The sequence below is a fragment of the Ahaetulla prasina genome, chromosome 1 (genome assembly GCF_028640845.1).
Source record: "Ahaetulla prasina isolate Xishuangbanna chromosome 1, ASM2864084v1, whole genome shotgun sequence".
In the NCBI taxonomy this organism is placed as follows: Eukaryota; Metazoa; Chordata; class Lepidosauria; order Squamata; family Colubridae; genus Ahaetulla; species Ahaetulla prasina.
The window spans coordinates 132582274-132607727 of record NC_080539.1 but is presented as its reverse complement, the minus strand read 5'-3'; the positions used below and the strand labels follow the sequence as shown (position 1 = coordinate 132607727).

General features: G+C 37.9%; 1 protein-coding gene across 2 annotated transcripts in view; it reads left to right on the top strand.

The window, feature by feature from the left end:
• The window catches only part of MYO6 (myosin VI), a 116009-nt gene that overhangs the window by 19839 nt on the left and 70716 nt on the right, over positions 1 to 25454 (top strand). For both annotated transcript variants that reach the window (XM_058176110.1, XM_058176109.1), the window contains exons 2-5: positions 11781 to 11913; positions 19750 to 19819; positions 20534 to 20607; positions 24440 to 24569. In XM_058176110.1, the coding sequence (XP_058032093.1) occupies positions 11797 to 11913; positions 19750 to 19819; positions 20534 to 20607; positions 24440 to 24569 (391 nt within the window). In that variant the 5' untranslated portion in view covers positions 11781 to 11796. The remainder of the gene's footprint in view (positions 1 to 11780; positions 11914 to 19749; positions 19820 to 20533; positions 20608 to 24439; positions 24570 to 25454) is intronic.

The window sequence follows — 25454 nt, the reverse complement described above, 5'->3', positions numbered from 1 at the left end:
ATAGCTAATAACCAGATTTTTCTCTTGGGAAGCTGAGAAATACGCTGAGTCCAAAGATGCCTGCCAGCCTGTGATGACAAAAGTAAAATGGAACTTGTTGAATGTGATGCAGTACAACCTTTTTAATGCTACGTTACAGATGTTAAAATGGCAAAGGTAGCAATTTGCAAAATTATATGTGCCAAGCTTTGGGAGGGAATGGATCCTCGTGTTTTTATAAAAGTCTGTTTGTGCATTACCTCCTAAAATATGCAAAAACACTCAATTTTAGGGGAGTGATTAGTTTTAGGGTTTTCTTTGATTAAAATATTTATAACTGCATTTTTAATTAAGCACAAATGGGGAGGGGAGTAAATTGCTTCAGAAGACTCAAATCCTTAGAACATTTAGAAAGACATGTCAGTGCCATGAAAAATAATTATATGACATTTAAAAAAAATACTTTGTTAGAATTGCAAATCTTAGATTAACAGAATCTTGTTTTTCATTTGCCACTGTATCATTTAGTCATTTGTTTATTTTTTATTTATTTATTTGTCACACAGTATATGTAAGCATAAGCATGAAATAACTAAACAATATATAAGCATATATATAAGTATGAGTATGTAATAACTATATTAATTGGATATAACGAAAGGAAACAATAGGACAGGAACGGTAGGCACTCTTGTGCTCTTATGCACGCCTCTTATAGTCCTCTCAGGAATGGGGTGAGGTCAATAGTAGACAGTTTTTGGTTGAAGCTTTGGGGATTTTGAGAAGAGACCACAGAGTCAGGGAGTGTATTCCAAGCATTAACAATTCTGTTACTGAAGTAATATTTTCTGCAATCAAGATTGGAGCGGTTAACATTAAGCTTAAATCTATTGTGTGCTCGTGTATTGTTGCAATTTAGTCATGCTATTCAGTGAAAAATAAATAATATGTTCAGGTACCTCGGAGGACAATGCTTGATTGAATAATACATGGTATGAAAGATCATTAATTGCCTAGTTTAGAAGTGAATTGAAATGTAAACCCTTTCAGGTCTATAGTATTTATTGATTTGTTTAACTGATACCCCACATTTCTATTCTGGTGCCTACTCAAGATAGCTAACACGGTTTAAAAATATCATAGAAAAATAAAACAATATTCAAAATAGCAATAAAATAAGGGCTTTAATTACGGAGCAGTGGAAAGATTGGTGAAACAGATTCGATCCTTACAGCTTTGCTGAACAATGAGAGATGGTGTGAAATGCAGTTTCTCAGAGAGTGTGTTGAGTAGTCTGATCCAAGGCAGGAAAAAGGCAGAGAGGCCCCTTTGACATTTACGGCTGGACAGGTTTATAAAAACAACAACAATATCACAAGGCTGAGCTGCTACATGAGAACACAACTGCCCCAGATGCTTTGAAAACAAACAAGATTGTCAGAGTGGATGGTTTTAGAAATAAAGATGTTTGTGCGATTTTCTTTTCCTCAATACTGTAGTTCATCAGCCTCTGAAAAGTAGTAATGCCTGAGTTGGTTATCCTCTGGATGAAAGAAAGTTAGAGCTTTTAGTTAATGCAGATTGAATATCTAGCAGAACAACAAGAGGAGAAATATTTCTGCTTGAACTTCCTTTCCTGAGTTGCTTGGTAATAGGCACAATGTGTGATGTGCAGGAAATCAGGAGTCTGGGCAGTTCTAATGAATATATAGGTTTTTTGCATGCTAAAGCTCTCTACAAGAATCTGAACTACTAATGGTCAAAGCCAATTGGTGATAGACAAGAGTCAGTGCAATTCAGGACGGGCTGGATTTGTGGGCGCAAAGGGACATAAGAAACAATGATGTGTTTGACCCCTTTTTCAGGCTCAATCTCCTACAATGTTAAACAACAATACTAGATAACTCACAACCCATTGGGCATTCTTTCCATATATAATATAGTCTTGTGCTATTTTCCCTCTCCACACAATCTTCAGAAGAGCCCCAGTGAAGCCTCCTCTTCCTCCTTGGCCAATCTTGGAACAATCTGCCCCTTTGCTGGGGCGAGAGGGAGCCAAAGGTGCAGTGGACTTCAAGGAAACCTGTATCCCCATTTCACATTCCACTGTGCCCCCAAAAGTCCCCTCCCTTCAAGGAGAAAGAGGACTCACCTATTAACCGCCTGTTTCCCTCTACCAGTCTTCTCAGCAAGTATACAAGTTGCTCCCTCATTCTTCCCTTGCCAGGCAGTGCCATTAAGAGATTTCAGATTTCAGCCTCCATTCCAAAGCAGCCAATTGCTGTTCATCCATTGAGCCTTGCTATCAGCTGATTCTTATAGGGTCCAAAGGGAGGTGGGAAAGAGGGTGAGGATACACACCTTCTATCATACTTTGCTCCAACAATCTATGAGTTTTTGGAAAGTACAGTTGGAAAGCACGATGATGGTGCTAAAGCAGCCATTACTTTGCCAAATTTCAATCCCATGGGAGTCATGGGTCCCAGATTTTAGGTATATTCTGTAAGTTAGCCCATTTGAGCTAAGAAGATTCAACAATTGTTTCAGTGTGATGCACCATTTCATCCAATTGAAGTTATAAAGTATCAAGCAAACACAAGAGTTTTAGTAAAGGTAAAGGTTCCCCTTGCACATATTTGCTAGTCGTTTCTGACTCTAGGGGGCGATGCTCATCTCAGTTTCAAAGCCAAAGAGCCAGCGCTCCCGAAGATGTCTCTGTGGTCATGTGGCCGGCATGACTAAATGCCAAATGCGCACGGAACACTGTTACCTTCCCACCAAAGGTGGTCCCTATTTTTCTACTTGCATATAGATGCAATTATACATGCAATTCATTGCTAAAGGATATTGATGCAATATTCTTAATGAACAAGATCAAAGGAAATCCACTTCCAGGTTTCATGTAAGTAGTACTTCTTTAGTTCTTATTGATTATTTAGCTCTAAGTGGCTGATCCTAGGGGGACATGAAGATTTCCGAATGATTCAAAAGCTTATGAAAACAAAACAGAAATAAGAGCTAATCATAATGCAGGCTTAAAATGGTGCCTAGTGTCCTATAGCATTCTTCCTAACCTGGTATGTTTCAACTTTTTGGGGTTGCAAATCCCAGAATTCCTAACCACTGAGGTTTTGTAATCTCTACACATCTGGATGCCAGTCTGGATTAGACAGGCTCATTGTGTCCATCACAACATTGTCAAAAATGAGAAGTAGTAAATGATTCCACTGTAACTTAATTTATGGACCAGCTCTTCACTTTTGGCAGATGTGGCCAGTGGTTAGGCTGCCCTTATCAGATGTCATTTATACAGATGCTAAACAAAGTTAAATCAGGTTGAAGTGGCTGTAAGAAAACCATGGTGTAATTTCAATACTGGTTGACTCACCTATTTAAATGTGTTGGGTCTGGAAATAAACAGTCTGCCGTGCTCAAAAGAAAAGGAAGCTTTTTGAGTAAATAAATAAACCCTATTTTATCAGGCAGTTGACTTTTTTACTGTAGGTCTGGTTAAGAGATTATGCATTTTAATTTCAGGGTGTTGTTTGGTGCAACCTATTTAAACATCTGACAGTATATAGCTTAGTACAACATCCCTTTGGTTATAATGATTGACTCCAATGAATATTGTTCTCCAAGCATGTCGAAAATAAACAAGAGGGTGGTGAAAGTTTATTTTTTTCCCCAAGGGCCAGTATACTTTTCAGTATTTTATTAAACTATGATTATTCACAAGGCTGTGACCTTTTCTCTGTCTTTGTTTTGTAAAATAAACTCATTAGTGTTTTGAATAATAGAAGACTTTCTGACTTCAGTAGTAGCCTTGCAGCTGTTGTGGTTCACAATGCCTGGAGCACAGAATAAAGATGGTTTTTCAAAAATATTTATAAGAAGATGCAGCGTATATCAGATATGTAGATTTTGACATAAAAAAAGAGTTGTGGCCAGTTGTGGCAAGTCTGACTGTATGCAGATGTTTGAAAGGGTTTGTTTTATGTACATGGCCAGGATAATAGGGTGTTATGAACTTTTTGGAATGTAATAAAGGCTTCCACGTTAGCATAAACTAAATTTAAATTCATATTGTGCAGTCCCACATTTTCCAACCCAGAGCCTTTGAAATGCATTGGGACTTCAGCTTCCAAAATTTCAGTGGCCAGGCTGGCAGAGAACTGGATCTACAGTTCTTTCTGAAATACTCAAATTGCAAGAGCTTGTGTGTGTGTGTATGTGTGTGTGTGTGCCCATCACATCTACACGATTCTGGGCAGTCCACAACAATTAAAATACCCAAACCAATAAGCAAACTATTTTAAAAAGCCACATAAAATGTTACAATTATTATGTGCCATCAAGTCATTGACTCCCAGCGTATTAAAACCACTATAATTGGCAGCAAAGATCAACGTTTTATTCCAAAACTATTAAATACAGAAATGTCTGCTTAGAAATATCAATCTGATGTTATCTATTTCCAAAACATAAAGTGATTCAAATCTTTTCTTCTTAAAAGTGACTGTTGCATAAACCAATGTGTTAAAACAGAGGTGTTTGCTTTACTGTACACACACACACGTACGTACGTACGTACGTACATACATACATACATACATACATACATACATACATACATACATATTTATATGGATTGCCCAGAATCATGTAGATGTGATGGGCAATTATATAAATTAAATGGATGGATGGATGGGTGGATGGATAAACCAACAAACAACAACATATTTTTGTTTATTTGGTGAAGGAGGTTTGCTGATAAATAACTAAGAACAGTTTATATTCAAAACTTTTTGTTGTTCTATGCATAATGCATTCTGGACTAGGCCAACTCATCCTGCATGTAGACATTAATTATTACATGTTATCCCTTTTTAAAAAAAAGTCACATGAATTTTATAAAGTAGCATGGAAAGAGTATTCAAAGTTCATTTTAGGAAAAATAATCATAAAAGAAATGAACAACTATAAGAACAAGACATTCTGGATTAATCAAAGTTGAATAGAAATACTAATTTTTATGATTTGGAGATAGATCCATGGAATGCATAGAATGCATTTTGGATCCCTGAATAGATTTTTTTTGACATATCACAACTTTTCCCTCATTTTTATGATTTTTCTTCAATAGCTGACAAATAGAACTTGCTATAGGAATGCCGAGGGAGCATTCAAGAAGTACATGTGTTATTAGATTACCCTATATCACGCCTAGAGCTTCAATCTCATTGAACCACTTAACAGTAAGCTTTCCAACCTATCACAATCAGCTGTGATTTATCAGCTGCTGCAGTGGCATCATACTTATACATCTGAGAAGGTTGCAAGATTCTTAAACATCACTGTGGCCATTAGAAGTTACTGGATTTGCTCTACAACCAAGTAAATACAAGTTCTTGCTTTTCCATCTAACCATTTGTTGATTGCCATATGCCTGACTCCCCCATCAATCTTGGGTACTCTTCCCAGCATTCTTTATTCCCTGATAAGTTTGATATAACCGCATCATATTGGCTAAACACACTGCTGTTTATATGTTTTCATTTTATCTTTCTTTAATTACTGTGTAAGTTCACTGATTTTTTAAAATTCTATTGGGCTATTACCATCTATTAAATAATTAGATTTTCTATAGCCTATGCCTTGTTTTCCTTGATAACTGAGTAGAAGATATGTTTGAAAAGCTGTTTGCTGTAATTAGTCAAAGTAGCAAGCTTATCTGATCCAGCAAACGAGTATAAACTCTGATTGTGTTTCATCATCTGTTCTGTCTTGGTTTGGGGAATAGGCTTCTTCCCAACGTCCAGGTTGAGCCCCAATATACATAGAACTAAATGTCATTCTTAAGTCTGGTGTGTTTGTAAGTGGAAGCTCCCCAGAAACTCAACGCCTTATTCTGGAATTGGCTGTTGACTTTCAGAGATGACTTGGCTGGTATAAACACTTGGCAGACAAGATAAAAGCCAATTTCAACACAAGATTTGCCTATTGGAGTATGCAGCAATAAGAGACTATATAAATGTCAGTGCTTCAGGGATTAGTTTCTTGACTCTCTCCCCTCACCCCCTTTCCTTGCCATTCTGAATTGATGTATATTTTGGATGTGTTCTTCAAAGATGGAATGAACTTCCCCCTGGCTTACGTCAAGTGCCTGATCTTTGGACTTTTCGCCGTGAGCTGAAAAGGCACCTATTTATTCAAGTGGGACTGGCTTAGAAGTTTTATTGGGGTTATTGGGGTTATTTAGATTTTAGTATTTTAAAGGGTTTTAAATTTTAATATGTTTTAAATTTTGGCCAATTTTATAATAAGTTTTTTAATTGTTTATTTTAATTGTATTTTGTTACTGTTTTTATTTTGGCTGTACATCGCCTGAGTCCTTCGGGAGAAGGGCGGTATAAAAATCTAATAAAATAAAATAAATAAAATAAAATAAAGATCACAGAAGGCAACCGTGTCTTGTTGACATAATTATTTACTAGTGCAATATTTTTTGCCCCTTATTACAATAGCTTTATTCCTAATATTAATTGCATACATTGGCTCTCCAAGACTTAGAATCATACTTATGTACAGAAGATCAGATCTCTACCTCTTTTTTTAAAAAACAAAACAAAAAAACTTCAGTGGGTTTAGCAGGAGTGCATTTCAGTGCAGAAACAGGGCTGGTCTAAGTCAAATGTATGCCTGCAGTGAAAAGCTTAGATAGCAGAACTCTTACCCATGCTAGTAAAAAGTGAAAAATAGCATCCAATGGGAAATAAAGGGTTCTGTATCTAATAGGAATGATGGAAACTCAAGCCAAGCCATCTCACAGGATTGTTGTGGTGGGAAAAGAGAAGGAGGAGGAGGAAAGAGCACTTTGTACGTTTGCCACCATGAGTTAACTTATAAAGTAGAAAGGTGGGATAACAAAAATCTAATAAATAAATAAATCTAATTTAGGTTTGTCTTCCCTGACTGGCAGTGTTTCTCCAAGATTCTATATCATCATCTTCTTCCTCAGGCCCGTCAGGATAGTGAGCGTGGGATGTCTTGCACTTTAGCTGATGCTCTGTCTTCCAAGGATAGGTTTTGGCTTTCTAGGAGAATTCCCTTGCTGGTTGACAGGATGTCTTTCCTCAGGAAGTTATGAGATCATATTTGCTTTCCCATCCTTGTGACAGAGACCCAAAGGCTGACAGGCACAGGTTTGTGGGAACAACTTGGGTCATCTAATTTTTCCCATGCAGCAAAGAAGGGCTCGGCCTGACTTTCAGCTCTGCGAGTGTCTGCTTACACGCAAGAGAAAGGAGTTGCTTGTCTCGGTCTTTTGAAAGAAAAGTCATTTCCTGCACTGGAGGAACTCATTATGTTAATTGGCTATTTAAAATGGCTATAATTCTTCATTTCTCCAGATATATAAGGAACAAAAAAAAAAAGTAAGATGTAGCTCACAAAAAGAAGCAGTGCTTCTTTGGGTGGTGGCTGCATCCATTAATTACATTAAAATTAGAATACTTGCAAAAATAAAATGAACGGAATCTTTCAAGTTTATGGAAATTTATCATTTCCGTCTAATCTTAAGGTTATGTTTCCGAAATATTTTGAAAAGCTGGGAGGCTTTTGAGGGGAGTTTCTTAGCCGTGGAAAATGAGTACAGTAGAGTTAAGTTTCATTTTAGCAGATTTGTGTTTATGATCACATAAGAACAAACTCTAATTGGTTTAACAAACCAATAGCAGTTCTTGGCTAGCTTGCAATTTAGTTCATAATGCCTGGTTTGCATATAATGAGAAAATCAGGAATTGGATAATGTGAGACTTGAATTCTTGCCCGTTTCTGCTTCTGGTTTTCGGGTTTTAGAATTGGATATATATGGCCTCCTTTCCTGATATATAAATATGGTTGTTAGTTTGTTACAAACCAAGACTACTTTAGCTTTATGTCTTTTCATTGAGGCGTATCATATCTGTCTTACCAACAAACCACTAGTTAAGGAGGGTGGCCTAAGATATTTCATTTAGTTTAGAAAATGTGAATTAAATAGAATGAATGTATGTACAGCATCAGATCAGTACCGTGTTACTCTTAGGCAGACTTCGTTTGTATTTTTGTTAAGTTGCAAGACTATCTCAGCTGTGCAATGTGCAGAATCAGCATTTTGTTCCCGTGGCATTCCTACAACTGCTGCTGGTTTGGTGTTTTTTTTTTAGTAAAGTTCACCAACAATAAAACTGCGTTTGGGATCCATCCAACTCAGAAAAAATCAGAGCCTGCCAGAAAAACAAAAGACAACCTTTTAACTTAAACATGTTGACAGAATGGAATGAGATATTCATCAATTATGAAAAAATAAATAGCCAGGATTCAGAAAAAGACGCAAAGTAGTATGGAATTGCATTTTGATTTTTACAGTACTGTCTTTTGTTCTTTTTACAGAACTATATATCATTTGTAGCTGTAGTTAAACTGATCATAACTCTAAAACTTAGAGAGCTTGAAAGAACTTTAAGGCAAAAGGTTCCATAGATACAGTGGTTGAGAATTCAATGAACCAGAGAATTGGACTGTGGGAAAAGTGCTATTAAGAGAATGGAAGGCTAACATAATCCTTAGTACTCGACTGAGCTCCATATAATGGTGAAATGAAGACAACAAGAGTTGCCTAGTTGACAGTAATAAATCCGGTTATTGCGTACATATTCCATGGAGAGCCATTGTCTTGTACACATGGCTGTACTTGTTTCCCTTCTCTTTTTTTATGTCCATTTTTTGTCTTTTGAGAAATAATGTAACAATTTTTTGCAAGAATGTTTTTCTGATGTGCCAGATCCCTATGAAATAGCCTGGTTTAGCACTGGTTAATTGGTAAGAACTCAATTTCACTTTGTACACCCACAGGCTGAGTTCCCTTTAGCCCAGCAGTCCCCAACCTTTTCAGCTTTGCAGACCGATTGGGGTGGGGGGACAGTGGGGATGGTTCCACGTCAGTGGCAGGTCAGCGTGCCTGCTAATTGCACAAATGGAGCTGCCTGTGTGACCACACTCGCCCACTGCTTGTGCAAATGGAGCTGCGCACGTGCGTGTGTGCTTGCCCACCACTTCTCGTTTCCGAATGGGCCACAGCCTAGTAGTGGGCTGCAGGCTGGGGTTAGGGACCCCTGCTTTAGCCTACTTGGACTTGTTTTAGGGGTGCTGGTCAAATTTCTGAAATAAAATGTCTGACATAGGTTTAAGTGGAATTATTTGATTTTTGCTGAACCTTAGTGACTGAAGATTGGGCTGGTGCCAAGCATTTCTGATTATGTTTCTTTTCCCTTCTTTTAGGTTAGCTAAATAAAAAGAATAAATGCTTAAAATTATGTACAGAGATTGAACAACTCTTGAGCAGAATCCCAATTTTAGCAATTTCCCCCTTCTATTTAAGCTCAATACGGTTTATAATATTAAAAACTGTAATACTGATCTCCAGTGTACTGTGTGTGGCAGAATATAATGCAATGCATAATTTAACATTTCTAGAATAATGTTTAAATAAAACACTAGGTTTATGCCCTTGCTTCATCTTTTATTCTAACAAATTAATCACTTCAGGCTAATTTTATCAAAAGTGAGTGGGTTGGAAATACAATAAATAAATAATAGTTCTGTTAGCATTAGATTTGGAGTGCTTGTGTTTTCCTTCACTTGTGCTGAAAGAAATATACGTGATTGGGAATCTCATTTTTAGACCTGAATTCTCTAAACTTGTTTTAATTTGGTATTTATGTATTGGGGTTCTCTTTTTTTGACTGTCCAAAACTAGAAGTAACAAGGATCTCCTGGATTAGTGGATTTGAAAATAACCAAGCTCAGAAACACCAAGAACTCTACCATTCAACCCTGGGTTATGAATATTCTCTTCTATTAAAAAACAATTAAATCAGAGACGACCTGTTTGTCCATTGAGGTTCTCTGTCTGCTGAGAGTATTTTGATGGGGCAGCATTCCCCATGAAGGAACATGTCCATGACTTGGGTCCTCCTGGCTACCAGTGAAATAGCAGGTAGAGGTAGTGGCTGCTGTGTCAATTATAGCCCAGCTTGAGATATGCTGATCTTGCTACAGCTTTTCTCATCACCGGTTTAGATTATTGCAATGCATCCTATGTGAAGCTGCACTTCAGAGTGCAGCAGCCCCTCTTTAGCTAGCATTTGCCAATAAGAGCATATGGCACCTGTGTTACTGGCAATGCATTACCACTAGGCTTCCAGATTCACCTTAAAAAACTGGTACTGGCCTATAAAGCAGGTGTCCCCAACCCAAGGTCCATGAACCGGCTTCGGTCTATGGCATACTAGAAACCGGACCATGCAAACAAGCAAAGCCCTAACCGCAGGATGCAGGCAGCACACAAAACCACTCCCCCTCAGGTCTGTGGAAAAACCTCTCTCCATGGAACTGGTCCCTGGTTCCCAAAAGGTTGGAGGCCACTGTTATAAAGCCCTTTTATAGTCTGGTGCCAAGCAGTTTGGAGGACACACTTCTCCGTTAGAGTCAATTGGACCAATTCAGTCCAGCTGAGATTGCTGAGTGGTTCCCCCACTTTAGGATGGTGAGGGAACCTATGTTTCAGAGATGCCTCCCAATAGAAATAAAGTGGTCTCCCACTTTTTTCTGGAAGCAGCTCAAAGTGTAAGCTGCCTTGAGTTTACACTTTGAGCTTAGTGTAAAGCTTACACTTTACACTTAGTGTAAGCTGCCCTGAGTCTTCGGAGAAGGGTGGGATATAAATGCAAATGCAAAATGCAAAATGGAGCTCTTCCAAAGGGCCTTTGGGTTGTGATGTCACTTTGGCAAAGGTTTACTGATTGGTCCTTCTTGGGGTTTGTGGTGATATATTTCTGTATTTTATGTTTTTACTTTAACTTGAATGGACATTTTAATTGCAATTGGGCATTCTATAACTGTTAATTTTTGGGAGCCCTTTGGGACTGCAGTGGGGTATAATTAATAGCTATTTGTAATAAAAAAAAATATTATGCAGAACATTACTCTTTTGGCAGGAGAAGGAATCTTCCTCTAGCACAAGTTTATCATTTAGTTTTATCTCAGCATAAAGGAATCTTGGCTTCCTCCTTGGACATGCAATTCATTATCCATTAATGGAAGATTGCTGATGAATTTCAATCCAATAATATGTCAGTGCTTTATTGCAGGGGGCTCCAGCCTTGGCAACTTTAAGCCTGGCGGACTTCAACTCCCAGAATTCCCCCAGCCAGCTTTTTTCTGGGAGTTTTTTCTGGGAGTTGAAGTCCGCCAGGCTTAAAGTTGCCAAGGTTGAAGACCCCTGCTTTATTGGACTGTGTGTATGTGTGTGTGTGAGTGTTTTAAATGAGTGCATCTTGCTTTATTCAACTGTTTTTAATACATTTTAGAATTCCCTCTACCAGGTTTGGTTAGATATACCAGTAACTTGTTTTATATTTTGAGCTTTCTTAGCAAATATGGTGTTGGCACTGCCTGGTTCTCTGCTGAGTAATGTTTCTGTAAATGCCACCATTCATTCCATTGGGTGTTGCCTTATTTCTCATTTTAGGGCACTGCATTTGTTTCTAGATAGAAATAGTTGCATTTGTTAATATAACTGCTCATCAGTTATGAGGTTGGGAGGGAATTGGGATGAAATTTCAGTGGAAAAGAAGCAATGGATGCTCCTCAAAATGCTTAGCTTTCAATTTCCCGCCTTGAGATATTTTCACTGTGTCTACCAAGCTAACCTTTTATATATATTGTTTTTCAGTTACAAACATTTCTTTTCTTTGTAGGAAATAGTTCCTCAAGATGGAGGATGGGAAGCCTGTTTGGGCTCCACACCCAACTGATGGGTTTCAGATGGGGAGCATTGTGGATATTGGACCTGACGGTTTAACGATTGAACCTGTAAATCAAAAGGGCAAGGTAGGTTTCTTCAAAAGGCGATTAGTTCTTGTAGAAATTGTTTTAGTGAAAGAGAAGATGTTTGCAGTGAATGGGAGGCTACTATTTTAAAACATTCAATGTGCTTGGAACTTTTAATTGCTTTTTAAAAATATTTTTTGTTACAATTTGAACTATAACAGTAGAAACTAATACCAACTAAACTTAAAGAGAAGAGGAGAAAAGAATAAAAAGTGCAAGAAAAAAGTGAGAATATCATACACACACACACACGACTTCCAACCTTTATCACAATAAGCGTAAACAAATTTAGGCTCTTCAGCCTTTATAAAGTTATGAACAAATATTTCTTCATCCCATAACCATCCCTTGTCTATAGATAAATACATTAATTCTTCTTTGTACCCTTGCACAAATTTCTTCAAAGCTATAATAAGCCTCTTTTGCTTAATAGTGATTAAACATTTTATAGAGCCAGTTTGGTTTAACCATCAGGTTAGAAACCGGGAGGTTGTGAGTTCTAGTTCCACTTTGGGTACAAAGCCACCTTGGATCGGTCACTTTCTCTTAGCCCTAGGAAGGAGTCAATGGTAAACTACTGCTGAAAAACCTTGTCTAGAAAATTGCAGAGACTTGTCCAGGGAGTCTCCAAGAATCAGACATGAATGAATGGAATGAAAAAAAAATCTTACCTCTAATACCACAGATATAAATAGAAGTCCCTCAGTAATAAGGAATATATAAATGTAGATTCAGATCTGCACCCAATACATTTAAAGTGCACAAAGGACAAAATAATAATCACAATATAGCATGTTTGAGGGTTTGCTATTTTTCTCTGAAATCTTACAATAGAGCATCCCTCAATATTTTTTCCTTCTGAGAAAAAAAAAGCTTCTAAGTGTTAATGTCAATCTTATCTTCTCAACCCAAGGAAAAGAGAAGAATAAAAGTTTTACTAAAGACATACAGGATGCACATCCATTTTTTTTTGGAAAATTTAAGAATACAGGCTAAATGTGTGTATAGATTCTCAGTCATCCAGAACTGATGAAGCTTCTTGGATGAGAAGCGAAACATTTCCTCAAAGAAAAAACAGTCCAGTTGCCTTTTGAAAAATAACATTTGAATTAAAAATACAGGATTCCCCATCAACTCTATATTTAATGTGGTTGTCAATTCCTACCTTTGGTTTTAAAAAATGTTCAGTTTGAATGGGCTATTAGTCTCTCTTTAAAAAAAAAAATCTAAACTTTTATTCCTACAAGTTGAAGGTGTACAGAAGAGATAACAGAAGTTTTGTTATACAAACAAAAGCATCTGCTTAGCACTGAATGTTGCCCATTAAATGATTGTCTAAAGGGCTGATATTCTACTGACCGGGTTTCTTTTTTGTATGTTTTGAAGCATTTGTGCAACAGTAAAAACAATTTGTTCCAGAAACATAAAACATCAAATGAGCAGACAAAATGAAACCATCAGAATCCTTTTCAGTAGAAAATGAAAAATAATATAATCAACACGAGGCGCAATTCATTCTGCTAAAGTATCAGTATTGTGACAGAAATAGTCTTGAAAATGTATATTATACATTATAAGCAGAAGCATAATAGGCTCATTAAGGTTTTTTTTAAAAAAACACTAATGGCTTCCCTTAGTTTGTGCGATTTGTTCTTGAGATGCAGCATGGTTGCAGACATTGGAAAACTGAACAGTTTTATCATTTATCATGGTTGTGATTTATTTTGATATTTTAAGTAACTCAGTGTCCAAAATCAAGGAGGATTCTCTATCAAACAAGAGTTTAAGTTGTCACAGTAGATATAGTTTATAAGGACTTATTGTTATTCTTGTGGCTAACTGCCTCACAACTGTAACCAGCACATTGTGTAAGCGCATTAATTTATGCGTAGAATCCTTTGGGAAGCTGAAGATAAATGTGCGATTGTGACTGAAAACTGAAACCATGCTTTGTTCATTTGTTTTTTTCCTTTCTTCATATTGTGATATCACATTTTGCCTTCCATTGCCCTCAGTAATGCTGTGGATGGCATGCAAATAATTGAATACCCAGAGTTATCATAAGAGCCCTAGATCGGCATTTCCTGACCTGATGTATTCCAGATATATTGTGAATGCAACTTCTTAAAAGCTCTGGGGAATCTGAGTTAAAGAAGACACTCAACGATACACAGTGAGGGAATTATAAATTAGACTGCTATTTTCATCCACAGATGATCATGACATGTAGCCTGGTCCGTGTAGCCTGGTCCAAACCTAGGTGGACCTACTAAACTGTTACTTCTTTATGCTTTGTTAGTAATTTGGCTACACCTGGCAGATAGATGGGGAAGAAATGGAGGTAGTGACAGATTTTATTTTCCTAGGTTCCAAGATCACTGCAGATGGGGACTGTAGCCAAGAAATTAAAAGACGCTTGCTCCTGGGGAGGAAAACTATGGCAAATCTAGACAGCGTACTAAAAAGCAGAGACATCACCCTGCCAATAAAAGTGCATAGTCAAGGCTATGGTTTTCCCAGTTGCAATGTATGGCTGTGAAAATTGGACCATAAGAAAGGCTGAGCGCCAAAGTATTGAGGTCTTTGAACTCTGGTGCTGGAGAAGACTCCTGCGAGTCCCTTGGACTGCAAGGTGAACAAACCGGTCAGTCCTAGAGGAGATCAACCCTGATTGCTCTTTAGAAGGCCAGATCTTGAAGATGAAACTCAAATACTTTGGCCACCTAATGAGAAGGAAGGACTCACTGGAGAAGAGCCTAATGCTGGGAAAGATTGAGGGCAAAAGAAGAAAGGGACAACAGAGAATGAGGTGGCTGGATGGAGTCACTGAAGTAGTAGGCAGGAGTTTAAATAGACTTCAGACGATGGTAGAGGATAGGAAGGTCTGGAGGAACGTTGGGGTCGTGATGGGTTGGACACAACTTTGCAGCTAACAACAACAACAATAATTTGGAAAGCTGGTCTTTTCTTTGAGAACTTTTGGAGGAGAGCTGTATTCCATGATAAAAATAAAGTAGAAAAAAAAAAATCCATGGACTTAGTATACAAATCTAGGTTTCTTTAGAAGAAAGTGTTCTATTTTGAATGTGTAAGAAAAGGCTTAAAATAAACACTTTTAAAAACTAGTGCTCAAAATTTTCAACCCGATGAAATAGAGGGAATTTTAGTATGTAGGTCAAGAGGTGATGCTACAGGCTTCCTCTCTGAGGGAAGTCTAGTGTCCCTCTAAGGAAGTAATCTCATCTAGGGGAGAAAGAAGGCGATGTTACCTTCTTACTTCTAAGTAAATTTACTTAATTAGAAGTAATGCAACACTATGTAAAATCATTCTTATTCCAAGGAAGCCTCAGAATAGTTTAATTCTGTTCATTTATTTCAGAAGATGTTCTCAACAAGCTTTGCCTGATAATATATGACAGACATTAGGGAAGAATTCTTTGAAGTTTGGAGATTTTCAAAATTAGTAAAACTTATAAAGTACTTTAAAATAAAACGTTGATATGTATGCTTAAGAGTTTATTCAAAGACAATATGAGAAAGTATCCCAATAACATAAGACACAAAGAATATATGCAAGAATGCTAAGGAGCATAACATAATAAAGAATACTTAACAATATTGAAGAATAAAAGAAAAACTTTAGACCCTTGGCCAGTCAAGAAACTCCACAAAGATAATAGTCAATGGATGCATCCAATGCTGACTAATACGAAACACATTGTGCTTTTTGGGTCTACGCTGAAGTTTTCTCTTATAGAGGCTTCTGACTAGCTTCTGTAAGTTCCAGATCATAATTGTTTTCAGGGTCCTCATTCTATTTGATTTTGCGAAAGGCAAGGACAATAAATTTATCTTATCTTGTTCCTGGAATGGTCTGCCTCTTCCTTACTTTACGTATTCAGCAATTACACAGCAATACAAAGTTTATTCATTTATTTATTAATCAAATTTATGTGGTTGCCCATCTCACAAGAAGATACTCTGGGTGGCATATAACAATAAATTAAAACAACAAATATATAAAAATATTCATTATAAAAATATTAAAAGCATTATTAAAAATTAGAATATTATTAAAAATTTAAAAGTACAAACCACATGAGAAACTGAATATATCAAGCAAAGTGAAGCCTTCTAAACATGTCATCGGTTTTGTAGGACCCTCCAGGCATGGTGATATAATTAGGTCTTGAGGGACTTCTGTAAGATTAACAGGGATGGTGCTAACCTGTCTTTGGGGGGAGAAAAATGTTCCATAACATGGGCACCATGATAGAGAAGACCCGCCTCTTGGGACCCACCAAATGTAAATCCCAACATGTCTTCTCTGGTAGATCTAATGGGATGTAATTGGGGATAGTTGGTCCCTCAGGTAACTTGATTCTATGCCTTGAACCTGACCTGAAAGCAGACTGGCAGCTAATGCAACTCATGGAGCAGAGGTGTCATATCTGCTCTTCGAGGAGCACATTTAACTGCCCAGACAGCTGCATTTTGCACCAGATGAATCTTCCGGATACTTTTCAAGGGCAACCTTGTATACAGTATACAGTCCATAATAGCAGTCTAATTTGGAGGTAACTAGGGCAAGAATAACTGTGATTACAGTCTCCCAATCCAGGAAAGGGCACAAACTGGCATACAACACAAAGCTGTGCAATGGCCCTCCCAGCCACGACTGTCACCTGATCGTTGAGTAGGAGTCGTAAGTCTAGAAGGACCCCCAAATTGTACACTGGGTCTTTGTAAGAGGGAACTGAGTGGTGCAGGGTTGAAACCAGATTCAAGTCTTCTCTTAGCCACAGAAACTCTTGGTGTGGTCACTGCCTTCCCCTCACTCCAACCTAGGCCCTAGGTCAGGCCAGTCAAACTGGCAATCCATGGGCCAGATGTGTCATGCACAGGCCATGCCCATCCTGCTCCACAAAGGCAAAAAACTTCACGATGCATCACGTGACACGATCGAGTTTGACACCCGTGCCTTAGATTGTTGCTGTGGGAAATGTTGCAGGAGGGAGTGCTGTTTATACTGAGGGGAAAAGTGAGATATAACTCAAATAACTATTCCCAATACAGGAGTCCCTTTGTCCTAATGCTGTTTATAATTGTCCAATTTAGTGGTCTAAAATAAAAAGTCTTTTCCTCTAAAATAACAGACGAGGCTTCTTTCAACTCATTGGTTCATGAATTTTGCACATGCTTGTTTGGATCAGATCTGGAATCTCATCCGCACAAGCCGCTTCAAATTTCTTCCAATGGAAGGTGATACTACTTTTTACAAAAGGTCGTTGTCCCCAGTATAGGGCAGCTGTTTCAATTCCGAAGCTGACCAGTGATTACTGATGGTTGGGTTCGGGTTCAAGGAGCTAAATCATCCCGTAAGTGCACTGAGTAGGACAGCGTTTTCTTGGAACTGCAGCTTCCTGAATCATAAGGAAGAGTGATACTAATGAGGTTAGGTTTTTCAGGCAAGAGACGGGACTGTTCCTGGATGGGGAACAGCTACTTGGAGTACATCAGAGTTTTAAAATCTGAATTAGCTGCACACGTAGTCCTCAACTTAACAACGGTTCATTTAGTGACTGTTCAAAGTTACAACAGTGACATGACTTTTTCACACTTAACAACTTTTGCAGCATCCCCATGATCATGTGATAAAAATTCAGACACTTGGCAATTGACTCATATTTATGACTGTCATGGAGTCCTGGGATCATGTGTTCACCATTTGTGACCTTCTGACAAGCAAAGTCAATAGGAAAGCCAGAGTCTCTTAATGACTGTGTTATTCACTTAATGATGGCAGTGATTCACTTAACAACTGTGGCAAGAAAGATTGTAAAATGGGGCAAAGCTCACTTAACAAATGTCTCACTTAAAAACAGAAATGTTGGGCTCAATCATGGACATAAATTGAGGACTACCTGTACAGGTTTATATTACCCTTTTCATTGGTTCCCATCTTAGAAATGGTGGTAAATAACATCAGGGTCAAAGAGTTCTCTGAATTCCACAAAGAGGGACATTGAGATAGGTTCTCTGCCCCTGACTATAATAGCCAGGAAATCAAGAAAGGGTCATTTGATTTTCCTGGCTTAATAAGGACTAGAGAAATGTGGCATTTTGTAGATTGCAGGGTGAATGAGAACTGAGAGGTAGAAAAGATTTTCCGAGTCCCAGGAGTCTCTCTCTTCAGATAATTTGTGTGAATTAGGTATATACTCCTAAATTCTGTATCAATAATGATATAACTACTTTATTTGTACTTTTTAAAATACATACGTATATAGTGCACACCAGTGGTGAAATCCAGTTTTTTTTACTACCGGTTCTGTGGGTGTGGCAGGGGAAGGATACTGCAAAATCTCCATTCCCTCCCCACTCTGGGGCCAGCCAGAGGTGGCATTTGCCGGTTCTCCAAACTGCTCAAAATTTCCGCTACTGGTTGTCCAGAACATGTCAGAAACTGCTGGATTTCATCCCTGGTACACACTGTGTCAATTTGGCCACACTTACAAAAGTAAGGGGAGGGGTGGAGGCACCAGCTAGAAACAGGGAGACAGTGAGTTCTAGTCCCTCCTTAGGCATGAAAGCCAGCTTGGGCCAGTAACTTTCTTTCAGCCAACCCACCTCATAGGGTTGTTGTTGAGGGAAAAATAGGAGGATTTTTGCCTTGACTTATTTATTTGAAAAAAAAAGGTGAGATATAAATAAAAGAACTTTAATGTCAGTGTTCCAGAAAACCTCCTGTATGGGAAAATAGGGGCATGTGGAAGCCTTCGACCTAGTATGGTTTCCAAAGCTGACATTTACATTGTTTCTCAGACTTTTGTCTAAGATCAAGGGGAATGATTAGATCAGACAGCACTTTTACCTTGCTAGAAATTTGAAATTCTGACTGGAACATTTGTCTCCAAGCAACTAATATTAAATATACCACTAATTTGGAGCCTTAAATTTAGGAATAGTTAAGAACTGTTTAAAAACAGTATTGCTGAACAGGAATAAAGTCAAAACTCGGTTAGTACTCAGTAATGATTTCGGTGGTAAGTTTCAGAGTATTGTGCAGTACTGTGTGCCAGTATCTATAGTTGCAGAAAGTGGTAGTACCTGCCTGATTTTCTGGGCTTGAAGATAAATAGCATTGAGCCTATCTGTACTTGGATGGGAGACTTCAGGGAAATGCTAGGGCAGTGGGTTCAACTGAGAAGTGAATTATCTTTTTAGAAAAAGCTGTTGGCAAAGCAATGTTCAGATAATCACCAGGAATCAAATGCAGCTCTTGACTTTTTTTTAAATTTGTTACTTAAGGTGATTTGCCAGTCTTCATCAAGTATCAAAAGTACTTTCTCTTGATCATAAATTTGGTATTCCATACATTTCCATGCTATCCCTTACTTTTATATTTCACTGGCAACTCCTGAAAATGCATGGTTGCATTTCCTGCATTATAGAGCTGTGATGGTGCAGTGGTTGGAATGCAGTATTGCAGGCTAATTCTGCGGACTGCCAGGAGTTTGATTCCCACCGGCTCAAAGTTGACTCAGCCTTCCATCTTTCCAAGGTCAGTAAAATGAAGACCCAGACTTCGGAGGGGGGGCAATATGCTGACTCTGTAAACCACTTAGAGAGGACTGTAAAGCACTATGAAGCGGTATATAAGTCTAAGTGCTATTGCTATTGCTATATCCTTATAGGAAAATTGAGCTATTCTGCACAAAACTTCCCTTCCTGCAGATGTACATGAAGGTGCTTGCTTATGTATTACTTCTAGTAATAAGGCTTTCTTTACTTTCCCACAGAAATCAATAACTTATATCTCCTTTTCTTTGACAGACCATTTTTGCTGCTATCAGCCAAGTCTTTCCCGCAGAGGAGGACAGTAAGAAGGATGTGGAGGATAATTGTAAGTGAGCCATGTAAACGTTAAGTGAGGTGGCAGGAGCTCTATGCAGATTAAGGGTGCCAAAACCTAGCTCCTTACTTGAGCCAAGGCCCTTCGAAAATGAATGAGTGTTGCTAGGTGATGTCCTCCCCCCATAGCCTTAGCTATGACTAGTTGCAGTGGTTGAAGTGCAGTATGGCAGGCAAATTTTGGGCACAGCCAGGAGTTCAATCTTGACCAGCTCAAGGTTGACTCAGCCTTCCATCTTTTCGAAGTTGGTAAAATGAGGACCCAGATTGTTGGGGGCAATATGCTGACTCTGTAAACCGCTTAGAGCGGGTTGTGAAGCACTGTGAAGCGGTATATAAGTCTAAGTGCTGTTGCTTTCAGGCAGACCATTTGTTCTAGGCCTGCGTTATGTGCAAAGCCAGCTGGTTGACCTTGGGCCAGTCACTTCCCCTCAGTCTTAGTAAAGGAAGCAAGGGCAAATCACTTCTGAAAAAAACGAAACCCTTCCTAGGAAAACTTCAGAGATTTGTTCAGGAGTCTCCAAGAATTAGAGACGATTGAACAGAAGAAAAAAAAAAAGAGTCTGGAATTTTTTTCTATAACCCTCCAGGCTTGCCAAAGATCCTGAGCCCTTATCTCACCTCCTCCAAGTTTGTCACAGGTTTTTTTCAGGAAAAGTGGCAGGATACATGGTACTTACGAATTATTGTTGTGCTTTCATTGTAGGTTCCCTAATGTATTTAAATGAAGCTACCCTCTTACATAATATAAGAGTTCGCTACAGCAAGGATAGAATTTATGTAAGTATCATCTCAGTTTGTGAAAAATATGGGTGGGGATTTTTTTTGGGTCACAGAGCAAAATATGAAATATATATTATTTCTTTGGTCAATGACCAGTGAAAATTTAAAAAAAAATACAGCACCAAAGTAAAATCTAATAGATAAGATAAAATACTAACATAAAAATAAAATAACATAAAAATATGACATATACTATATTGGTGCATCAATTACCTGTGCAAATGTAAATCTAAAATATTACAATCTACAAAGTAAAATATACATCGTCTAAAAACAAAATGGCTAGTATGTGTTAGATCTAAAATGATAAATAAAGCACAGGTGATTATTTGTATAACCAGTTATGCCTTATTTTTGGCAGCAACACAGAAATTGCCTACTGCACAAGTAATAAAAGATTGTGAATCTTCTAGAAGATAGTTCACATAAAAATGGTCCGGTCTTCCTGGAAATTTTCATAGTAGAAGTAGAATATAAGCAGATCTGACATCCCTGTAGAATTTATAGTGCAAACGCATGCAAGATGGCTTTGATCTATTTGTCTCCTCATGAGCAGGTATGCTCAGTTAATGAGCTTTAGAGTATCTGCCTTGCAGCAGCGAGGATGGAAAGATGTTACGCCTGGTTTGAAAAATCAGCTTGGGGAAAGTTAGATTTTGAAAGTTAGATCTTCCTGTTTCCCAAGCGCTCTTATCTATGCAATTTCTGCCATGTTAGCAGCCTATTAAACTTCAGTCTGAAACTCCATATCCTCTTTATTCTTGGGCTGTGGCGTGGCCATATCCTAAAGAAATTAGGCATGGTACAGAAAGCCCATATAATACCCAATCCTGCTTTGCAGCCTGTTTCCAGGGAGAATGAAAAACATCTTATTAAAACTAGTGTCAGTTCAACTGGAAGATTTGGGTTTTCAGCCAGTAAGGTATCCTCTTCTTCCAAGCCCTTATCTGGTTGTAAGTATTCCTGTCTCAAGTCTTAACTGGGCATTTGCTGTCCTTGGGTGCAGCAAGGACTGATCTCACAAATTTTGTGTGCACTGTTTCCAGTATATGTCTTTCTACTTCTGCCCTATAAAGGATTTGGGCCAGTGATTTGGCCTCAAGTGTTTAATACTACAGCAATTAATTGTCCTCTACCAAGTATAAAAGAAGTGCTTAATTGCCCTTTTAGACCTAAATTAGCTTCATTATGTGATTCTGATATGTGTTTCAAGTGCCTTTAAAGTGGAAAACCACTCCAAAGTATTTCAGTACAGTATTTCAATACCATAGCCTGCTCTGATTTCTGCCCTCCTACTCTCCAGGCTGTTGGGTGACTTTCTTAGCAAAGACCAGAATTTTAGATTTTTCAAAACTGGGAACCAGGTGATCTGCGGTACCAAAATATTACTGTTACTGCTTTTAAAAAGTCTTATGGGGATTTGTGAAATTACAGTTGCACCATCAGTGTAGAGAAGTATAGGATTATTAAGAAGGTCCGCCACTGAATTGATGTACAATTTGAAAAAAGAGGGGGAAAGAATATGTCCCTGTCTGAGTCCTTTCTGCAGTACTGTGCTAGAGAAGGGACTCTTGGGTATTGTATTTCATTCTTAAGATAGTGTTGGAGTATAATTTCTGTATCAGAAAGAGGTGGTAGCTGTCAACAGTTCCCCCCCCCCCCAAAGGCAATTTCTGGAAGTTGTGTCAGAGGCATGTTTTAAATCTAGAAACGCCACAAAGAGGGAGGATTATTGAGTATATCTTTGTGCAAGACAGTAGAGCACCAGAATGTGGTTTGTTGTTGACCTCTGTTCTCTAAATCCTAGCTGCTCATCTTAGATTATGCCCCATGCCTCTATCCAGTCTTGGAACTTGTGATTAACTGCTTGCTTAGCATATAATTTGCTAACCACACTCAGAAGGCTGATAGGCCTGTATAATTGCATGAATCATTCTTGTTGTTCTTATTATAAATTGAGCCAATTATTCCCAAGCCCCAATGTTTTGGAACATAACTAGTCTTATCTATGAATATAAACACGGATGCTGATCTATGAATATAAACACGGAGGCTAGCAGAGGCACCCACCAGCTGTGAATCTGGTTTTATTATGAAGTTATTACAGACCAAACATAATAAACACCTGGAGCCTTATGTTCTTAAGGGATCAGTTAAGGGTTACCTCTTGTACAGAGCCATTTGGGGGTGGGCAATTTTATATTTGTCAGATCTCATTTATATTACCTGCAAGGATTATGTACAACTTTCTGAAATGTTCCACCTAAGCTTAAATTGGCATTTAATTGGCTGGGGAGATGGGGTGGGTGGCTACTGGGTTTCCTAGTGTAGTTTGCCAGAAGAATCTTTCTTCCTGACTGATTGAATTGGTTTCCATCATCTCTCCTTCGTTACCAGTATTTTCTTATAGGATGGCCAATATATTAACTAGACTAATCTATCAAGCCTTTAGATTACTCTTTCTATACTGTACAATATGCTTTATGACGTGGCCTTTTTCAGCTGTGCACAATCCTGATATCAAGCCATTTTTATGTGCTGCACCCAGTTACTGGAGTGTTGCTTTGTTTCTTTGACAAAAGCAGATTTCACATTAAGAATTAACAGACCATACAAGCATGGTTTTTGAGACTTGTTGTCTAGCTGCTATGCACAGGATTTCTAAAGTTTCTGAAGTTGCTAGCTATTTAGCGACTGCTTTTGTGTTACTTTCATTCCATCCGTTGTCACAAAGCAATTTGGGGAGAAATTTACTTCGAACCTTTATTTTGTGAATGGAAGTAATTCATTAAAAAAAAAATCCCTTTGTCATTGCTCAATTGATTAAGAAGCAGGAAAGCTGTATAACCGCTAGTCTAATTTTTCAATCTAGCGTTCTGTTTTTATTGAATATACCTACTCAAATTGTACATTATTATGCACATAATAATGCATAACTCATCCTTGCATGTAATTCTTTTAGAGCCCACAGTACATTGAAAAGCAAAAGTTGCGTGCTTGCCTTCCTCTCTGTCAAGTGAAAACCCCATATCACCCCTAATACTTTCCAGCTCAAACAGCCAGCTTAATATTTCATGGGGCTATTAGATTGCCTGATCATATGTAACGAATTCGGTCTAAATTGCACATGGTCCCTGCCATCTGCTTTGACAAATGCCAGATGGGAAATAGAAGGACGAAACTTCTGAAAGAAATGCCAGAAGCAGAGATACAACAGTTATGTTAAAAAAAATTTTTTTTCTAGTCCTGCTTCTTAAATTCTGATTTACCATTATGTTTGAATAGGCCAATTGCCCTAAGTTTTTTTATTGTTGCTTTTTAAAGAAAAATAAGCCACTATATAATATGTATAATTTTGTGTTGATCATAATTTTAAGTTATATGGAATCACAGTTCATCCTTGAAAAATGAGCAAACGTGCTAAAGATGCTTTGTGTGAAAATAATTTTGCTAATTAATTTGTAATTGATTTACTTGTAATGCACCTCATTGTAAGCATACACTCCATAAAAATCACAACTACAAGCACTGATAATTTATTTTAAAGGGTTTACAAAACATATCCTTATGTATTCAATGGCTTTTTACACTGTAATTTATCAGCATAAGAAATGATGCTGTTTAAAATTATTAAACCAATATTACAATAATAAAATAAAAACTGCAACTGCGATTTGATTCTTACTTCAAGAAATTGACCTTGGAAATGTGTTGAACGTTCCCCCAGAAGAATGCCCTGCACCTATTGGTAATAGGCCTCCAAAGTTTACGAACAGAAATTCCAAATCCATATGATTATAACACATTTTGTTGTGGGTTTTCTTTCCAGACTTATGTAGCCAACATCCTGATAGCAGTGAATCCTTACTTTGATATACCAAAACTTTACTCATTAGATGTTATTAAAAAGTATCAAGGCAAGTCACTAGGAACACTGGCGCCTCACGTTTATGCAATTGGTAAGAAACAAATTTCTCTGACTTCCAATGTGTCAGTGCTTTTATTTTCTGTAGCTTTTATTTTGTCTAAGATGCTTTTATCTCTTGCTTTTTACACTGATAAAAATAAGGCAAGATGCTGGAACTGTTGCAGTTGATCTGTATGGCCATGAACAAGTTGGTTGCTTGGATTACACTTTGCTTTTAAAACTCCAATCTATATGTATTTTGGTTACTTTTAGGAGAGTAAGGTGTCCCTGTGGGTTTTTATCAGTTGTGACCAACTTTAGGGAGGCGGTGCTCATCTCTGTTTCTTGAACCAGTGCTATCTAGGAGATGTTTCTGCAGTCATGTGGTCAGCGTGACATCACACTGCAACACAGAGTATTGTTACCTTCCCATATACTTATATGTGGAACATATGCATGTACTTGCATTTACATCCTTTTGAACTGCTAGGTTGGCAGGAGCTGGTTCACTCCGTCTCGTGGCACTGGGGTCTTGAACTGCCAAGCTATAGACCTTTAACGGTCGAAGACTTGGTGTCTTACGGAGAGTGCTGTGGTAACACTGAATAGCTAGTCTTGACTTATGACCACAATTGAACCCCATTTTTTTGTTGCTAAGTAAGACAGTTATTAAGTGAGTTTTGTCCCATTCTACTACCATTCTTGCAATAGTTCTTAGTAAAGAATCTGGCTTCCCTATTGACTTTGCTTGTCAGAAGGTTACAAAAGAGGATGACATCCTCGGACTCTGCAACCATCAAAAATATGAGTCAGTTGCTAAGTGTCCGAATTTTGATCACATGACCATTGAGACGTTACAATGGTCATAAGTGTGAAAAAAGGTCATAAGTCAATTTTTTCAATGCCGCTGCAACTTCAAACGATTGTTAAGTTGAGG